This window comes from Crocuta crocuta, unplaced genomic scaffold (assembly GCF_008692635.1).
Source record: "Crocuta crocuta isolate KB4526 unplaced genomic scaffold, BGI_CrCroc_1.0 scaffold130, whole genome shotgun sequence".
In the NCBI taxonomy this organism is placed as follows: Eukaryota; Metazoa; Chordata; class Mammalia; order Carnivora; family Hyaenidae; genus Crocuta; species Crocuta crocuta.
Window position 1 is genome coordinate 432,139 of NW_027527920.1, and position 7,603 is coordinate 439,741.

At 52.4% G+C, this 7,603-nt stretch overlaps 1 protein-coding gene across 1 annotated transcript in view; it reads left to right on the top strand.

Moving 5' to 3' along the window:
• Window positions 1–1,126: 1,126 nt before the first annotated feature.
• SCAMP2 (secretory carrier membrane protein 2) overlaps window positions 1,127–7,603 on the top strand; it is a 24,118-nt gene continuing 17,641 nt past the window's right edge. The window contains exon 1 of the mRNA XM_077745656.1: window positions 1,127–1,299. Within this exon, the coding sequence (XP_077601782.1) occupies window positions 1,243–1,299 (57 nt within the window). The 5' untranslated portion in view covers window positions 1,127–1,242. The remainder of the gene's footprint in view (window positions 1,300–7,603) is intronic.

The following is a 7,603-nucleotide window of genomic DNA, read 5'->3' on the forward strand; positions in this document are numbered from 1 at the left end:
AACAGCAACCCCTCTCCTAAGGTAGGACCTGTGTGATATTCCTTGGAGACTCCTGGCTACCCAAGAACAAAGGTAAGGGATTTAAGTACTTGCCACGGTGATGTGGGGCACATGAGAAATTAAATTTCCTTACTGTCCACAGCCCATTGACAAGTCCTTGAAGCTGGCAGAATGTCCTCCCTCTAGGAGCTCAGCTGCCCTGATGATGACACTTTGCTAGGGGCAAAAGGGCCTATAAGTCTACGTTAGCATATAAAAATTCCTTTGGAAACTTCCTTTCTCAACTCCCCCAGGATATATGCTGGCCATCATACTCCAAGCTTATGGCCCCATGATACACATCAGAAGGGTCTCATGACTGGGGTTTTACCAAACGGTAATAAATAGCGTTTTCCTAACAGCAACTGGCCCCTCAAGGTCATGGAAGCCTTGCTTCCAAAATGCCTTAGAGACTTTATCCCCAGGTCCCTCCCAACCTGAAGGTATATAATCAGTTATCTGGCACCACCAAAGTGCAGCTCTTTCTGTCCCCAGGTCTTGCCCCCGTGCATTAATAAAATCACCTTTTTGCACCAAAGATATCTTCAAGAATTCTTTCTTGGCCGTCAGCTCTGAACCCATGACCCCAAAACCCATCTTGTGAGACAGTTGCACGGGCAGTTCTTCCGAAAAGAACCCCCTGCTGGGTCCTACCACCAGAACTCCTTTCCTAGCTCGACTAGGTCCTCTCAGCACAGAAATTCGATTTCCCCCTCCCGCCAAACTAGGCCCACACTGCATTCTGCGAACTTTTCCTGAGAAGTTCGACTTCTCAAACTTGCCCTCTGGGGAAATGAAGGGGTTAAGTTTCCGGCTCCACTTAACAGAATTTACTCGGGAATTTTCCAACACAAAGTTAGAAGCAATCAGACCCAGAAGCTGCTGAGAACAGGCTACTGAGAACGGTTCCGGCCCCGCCTCCCGCTCCCTCGTGCCTCTGAGCCACCGCGACCTTCGAAGCACAGGTTACGAAAGGAGCGCCTGGAAACGGAATGCCCACTCGCTGCTCTATAGTGGGCTCGGCAGGAGGGCGGGGCGGGCCTCTGTGACGTCAGGACCACGCCCCTTTGGGAGGGTGCTGCGCCTGCGCTAGTACTGCTGCTTCGCTCCCGGAAGTGGAGGGTTGGTACGGAGAGAGCCGCTGGGTCTGGGTGCCCGGAGGCAGAAGCGCTCGCGGAGCTCGCCACTCAGGCCCCGACCGCCATGTCGTCCTTCGACACCAATCCCTTCGCAGACCCAATGGACGTAAACCCCTTCCAGGTAGAGCCCGCGAGTCAGTTCTCTCCAGTGCCAAAGGCCACCGCCCGGGCCTCTTTCGCTGGAGCCGAGAGACGTGGCGTAGGAGAGACGGCCCCTCTGCCCAATGGGAGAATGGGCTCTGAGGGCTGGCCTTTCGTCGGGTCTGGGGGGCGGGACTTGCAGCAGGTGGACCAGCAGAGGGGGCGGGGCGCTGTAGTCTGGCGAGAGGTGGTAGGACCCTGTAGCTCCCTGGGTGTAAGCTAGCCCCTTTGGCTGGACACTGCTGGGAAGGGGGACTGAAGTAGATGCGGTCGGGGAGAGAAGCGACTTCACCTCTGTGAGAGGTGTGGCTACCACATTCCGCAGTTTTGGGGGAGACATCTGCTTTGAGTCACATTAGGAGAGGGTTGACAACAACATAGTGAAGAGGTGGAAGTTTCTAAGGGGACAGAGAAATGTGGGAAGATTCCAAGTTCCACTCTCCCCCGAACCTCCGGCACAGCCAAACTATCCTACAGGGTATAGGAGATCCACGGAGATTTGCTAGGAAAGGAAGGTTGGGAGAGGGTGTGGAGGTAACCAGCGCACGCTGAAGTACAGACTTGAAAAGAATTCCTCATTTTGGCCATGGGTCTAGTTTGGACTGGGATGTGGCTAGATTGGAGAGGGGGCCCAGGTTAGGGAGGGAGGGAACGTGAAGGGGCTCTGAGGGTTTTGAAACCCAAGGAATGTTGGTCTGATGGAAGTGTGTGTTGGCAGGGTAGTTGAGCTGGCCTGACCTTTTGAACATAGGATAACTGAAGAGGTCTTCCTACTTAAAGTGGAAACCTTTCTGCCTCTGAGCTGGGATACAGGGATATTCTTTTTGCAGAGCGAAAGGCTGGGCCCCCTGCTAACTCCAGATCTTCTATGCCTCTGGTTTCGTGTCTGCTCAAAACCAGTTCTGGGGAAGCTTAATTGTGCTGACTGGTGATTTATGAGCCCCGAGGTTTCTGCTCTGTCAGGATGTCACTGGGCGCATTAACTCATCCTGCTTGTGCTTTATTCTGGTCACTGGCAGCGACAGTGTTTCCTGCAGGTGTTGGGGGAGGAACTTTGAGGGATCCTTCCTGCAACTCACAGCATGAGCTTTTTCGCCTTGAATTCCTTCAAGGTCAGAGCAAAGACAAGGACGACTAGAAGGGAATAATTGTACACTGTCACGAGAGTGAAGATTTTATGCTTCTTTCTTGGTCTCAAGGTACTTAGTCAAAGGGAACCCTCAAGGGAGATTTTGGTAGCTTGGTCTTTGTAACATCCTGAACACCCTCTTGCAATTTAATGCTTCTTGACAGACCTTTGCAAGGACTTTTGTCTCTTATGTAATGCAGTCATCTCTATTAGTTGAGTAAAGAAAAAAAAATCTGCATTTTTTTCCCCTGCCAGCGTCATCTGGTTACAGTTTGGTTTAATTACAGAACTGCTGTGTGATGCTGGACTTTGAGTTTCAGGAAGGCTCTAGTAGTGTTTTGGAGTGTGTTCTGTGTAATCGTTTGCTTCTTTTTTCCCCCCCTCTCCTGTCAGAATTGGAAATAAAATGTCTGCTGCTGTCTGCCAGAGGCGGTCAGCCTTCCAGAGACGCCGAGAGCTTGTCTCCAGAGCTAGCAGTGGGCGAGAGATAGTTGGCCCGAGTGCGGCCCTGGATTAATAGCAGCTTGAAAGTCTTAGTCTTAAACCACATCTCCAGCCCCAAGAATGATTGTGCAAACGGTGATAGCACTAACTTCTGCATTCAAGCGAGACAGTCTGTCCGTCAGTCGGCCCTAGGATATAGCAGGACAGGAAGCAGCTGTGGGCCTGTAGAGAGCAACATCTGGTGGGGGGAATCCTGTGTGGGAAGATGGGAGAGAGTTGGCTGGGCTGGGACTCTGCTCCATACCCTGGGCTGTGTTTTTCCCCATGGCACACAGTTCTGCGGGGAGAAGGAGCTTTGGACGTGGTCCCCCACCCCCACTCCCCCAAGCTCTTTCTCCTGGAGAGCTGCCCTCCCTTTTCTTGTGGTGCTAGTGGCTGCTTTCCTGACCACCAGGGCTGGGACATGGGAAGGGTGCAGCCCTTGGGTGACTGGGTGTGAGCCCAGCTTCATTTACCCAGGGTGTTAGCACAGAGCTCAGGAGAGAACAAGGGGAGAGGCGATAGGCTCAGAAACTGTCACACCTAGCCGGCTTTCAGAGCAGAGTCATGCTTCCGTCACTCCTGCTCCGTGGTGGGTCCTGAAACTGTAGCGTTCAGAGTCCATGGTGGAATATTAGAGCTGGGAACATCCTCAGGAATCTGTTCTCACCCTTCAGTTTATTTAAAAAAAATTTTTTTTAATGCTTTTATTTATTTCTGAGAGAGAGAGAGAGGCAGTGTGAGCAGGGGAGGGTCAGAGAGAGAGGGAGACACAGAATCCGAAACAGTCCCCAGGCTCTGAGCTAGCCTTCAGCACAGAGCCTGACGCGGGGCTCGAACCCACAAACCGTGAGATCATGACTTGAGCGGATGTCGGACGCTTAACCGACTGAGCCATCCAGGTGCCCCTCACCCTTCAATTTAGAGAGGAGGAAACCAGGAATCCAGTGAGGGTGGTATGTGACAGAGCCACCAGCTGACTTGCAGCGGGCGGGGGCCCAGATCTGGGCCTCACTCTCAGGATATTGCTGTTCTAAAGGTTTTTGATTCAGATACTGGTCTTAAACTGCGTTGGGTTATGTAGGCCAGCTAAGGAAAGAGTGTACCGTCATCACTGTCCCCATTCTTGAAATGAGAGTACCGGTAGGCGTGTTTACTACTAGCTAAGTACTGGCTAATTATTATTCGCTAATTAGTATTAGCTATGCAAGTTTTCTTTGCCCAGTGTGTCGGGCTGGGATAATACAGCTTATACTGTGCTTTTTAAGATAGTACTTTATTTATTTATTTTTTACAAGTTTGTTAGAGAGAGCACGCATGCTTGTGTGTGCAAGCAGGGGAGGGGCATAGAGAGAGAATCCCAAGTGAGTCTCAATCCCAAGGACCATGCGACCATGATCTGAGCTGAAACCAAGAGTCAGACGTCTAATTGACTGAGCCACCCAGGCCCCCCCAGACAGCGCTTTATAGCAGTTATGTTCTGAGGAATCCCAGTCCTGAAAGGTGCTCAGGGCTATGTGGTCAAGTAAGTTTGGGAATCACTATTTTTTCTTAAAAATCAACAAGGCTTGTTTGTTAGAGGCCCTGAGCAGTCCTACAATAGACATTTGCTCAACTTCATCTGACACAGCATTTCTCGAGGTTATCCAACCGCGGAGTCCTTTTCCTGCTAACTCCGGTGATAATGCCCTGCCGCTTCTGGTGTGCCTTTTACACGACTCCTTTACCCTTGTTTTTTATCCACCTCCTACTTCCGCCCACTTCCCCGCCCTGCAGTGTGGGCGTGGGCTTTTAGGACCTCTTTGCGTGGAGTTATACTTGGGATTCTTAGCAAACTTCCTGCCAAGCAAGAGCTGTGAATGCAAAGTTGTCACGAGTGCAGCCGAGGTTTTACCAAACTTCCAGGCGGAAGCAGGAAACTGCAAGCCAAGTGCTGCCGGTTTCACCACCTCCCCCCTGGCACTCCCTCATTCCTGTGTTAATTAATTGGGTACATCTGCTTGGTGCCCTCTGGGTCTGCGGGTCCTGCTGTGGACCGATTCCAGCATGTCTGCCCCCAGAAGTTTTTCAGGCATCTTGTCAGGCGGTGAAGACGTAGAGGACTAAAGGTGGGCATCGGCGCGCCCATTTTGCGTTTTCAGCGCTCAGCTAACCAACAGGTCACCCAGGCCAATGCCAGGGCTGCTTCCCTCTTGGGCATTTCTGCCAGGCTGCCCCAGGCAGGCGGCATCGATCTCGTGGAGCGGGGAGTCAGCTAGCTGGTGGTGCTGAACAGAGAAGGCCTTTCAGTGTCTTGAGTTGCCAGATCACACAATATCACTTTCACACGTTGCCTCCTTGCAGTTAAAAGATAATCTCGGTGGTGTGGCTGCTTCCCAAGGATTTAAAACTTTTCTGTCCTGTGGGAGGAGGAAAGTGGTGGCAGGAACGTGATTTGGGTGTGAACAGAGTTCCCCGCATAGACGCTTCCTGGAGAGGGTGGGCTCCAGCTTGACTGTAACTTTGGGGATTCTTAAAACCACCAGATGGGCCTGTGAGAACTTTCCTGTGGAACGGGAGCATTGTCTTAAGAAATTTGAAAATGGTAAAGTTCATATAGTTTGAGCCCAGACAGCTGCCAGGGCCGGGGGGTGGGGGGTGGAGGTGAAGGGGGTGGGAGTCCTCTCCCCGCACCTGAAGCCAGGCCGGGTGATCAGAAGCACTTGGCCAGAGACACAGCTGAACTTTAACCCTGCGCTTCTGTTAAGTTTTCCTTGGAGCTACTTGGTGTAGGATAATCCTGGGTTTAGAAAAATGGTAATATTTAACCAGGACAAACAAGGGGTCCTTGCCACCCTTTCGGAGAAGAGTGCCAGTGCACATGAGCAAGGTGTGGCCCGCCCAGCAGTGCTCCTTTGAGGTGCTGACACGTTTATGTGCATCGCTGAGCTCCTGCTGCTCCGAGGGCCTGTGTGGGAGGTGGCAGTGAATGGGCTTCTGATCTGGCAGGAGAGCCAAAGAAATGCTAGCTCTTCTGTGACAGCACTGTGGGTAGGATGAAGGCAGTCAAAACCTGGCAGAAGGAAGCGTGAGGGATCTGAGGAGGAAGGGCAGAGTCCTTGCTAGAAGGGCTCAGGGGGAGAGAGGGCATTCCATATTTCAGGGGACAGAGCACCAAGAACCAAAAGGCGGGTGTGCATGCTGTCGCCCCGCAGCCCCAGGCACCGCCTCCCTCTTACAGCCTGCCCCCTCTCCGGCCATGGGCCCGGCACACTCGCTCGCCTGGCAGTCTCTCCTGTACTTCTCTCTGCCCTCGGCTCCTTTAACGCTGGGACTCTCCCCTCCTTCCACCCACTTCGAGGCTGTGAAGGCTGGAGTTCTGTCCTTTGACTTCATTCTAAGGTCTTCCATTTACATTACAGCCGACGAGCAAGGGGGCACCTGGCTCGAGGGGTCCCACACAGACCAGGTTCGGCCACTGGCTGCTGACAAAATCCAGAGGCAGGGAGACGAGTGGTGGTGGAACAAGAAAGGAGTTTATTTCCGTGAGGCCAGCCCCGGGGAGCTGGCAGACCAGCGGCTCACACGGTCTCCAAAATGCCGAAAACACTTCCCGGCTTCTATAAGGAAAACGTGGACAGTGGTGGGTAGGTTCATGGGTGGGTACGTGCAAGTGGGTACGCACTGAAGGTCAAGTCAAGCGTAGTCTTGGAGTCCATCAAGTGTGGGGTCTTGCTGGCTCAGGGCAGTCCTTGTTGCTTGAGGGGGTAGTTTCAGTTCCCGGTTCTCCTCTGGGGACGCTCTGCCCTTAGGGTCTTCGGCCTGAGCCCAGAGCCCAGCTGGAAAGGAGAACTCAACTAGAAAGTGTGAGGTCACAATGGAGGCGACTGAAGTCATCTTTCACTGAGGCTCCAGGATAGCTTCCACATCACAGTGATCCCAGGTTGAGAGCTGCGCTAGGAGCTCAGTCAGTAGAGCTTGCAATTCTCTCTCTTTTTTCAAAGAAGATGCAATTCTTTTTTTTTTTTTAAGTTTATTTATTTTGAGAAAGAGAGAGAGTACACACAGGAGTGAGCAAGCATGAGCAGGGGAGGGGCAAAGAGAGAGGGGGAGAGAGAATCTCAAGCAGGCTCCTCGCTGTCAGCGCAGAGCCTGACTTGGGGCTCGATCTCCAAAACTGTGAGATCATGACCTGAGCTGAGATCAAGAGTCCGATGCTGAACCAACGAAGCCACCAGGTGCCTTGAAACTCTTGCCCTCAGGGTCGTGAGTTAAAGCCCCACATTGGGCCTGGGGCCTACTTTAAAAAGACAAACGTATGGGGCACCTGGGTGGCTTAGTCGGTTGGGTAAGCATCCAACTTCGGCTCAAGTCATGATCTTACGGTTCGTGGGTTCGAGCCCAGCGTTGGGCTCTATGCTGACAGCCAGCTCAGAGCCTGGAGCCTCCTTCGGATTCTGTGTCTCCTGCTCTCTCTGACCCTCCCCTGCTCACTTTGTCTCTCTCTCTCTCTCATAAATAAATAAAAAACATTAAAAAAAAAAAGACAAACGTGGGCCGCCTGCTTTCACACACCCCCTCCTGAAAACCCTGTTCATCTCCCGCGATCGCTCATCTTGTTCACTGTTCCCAGGTCATCCACACTAGCCACTCAGTTCCTCAACTTCCCTTCCCCTCCCCCTTCCTTGCCCTA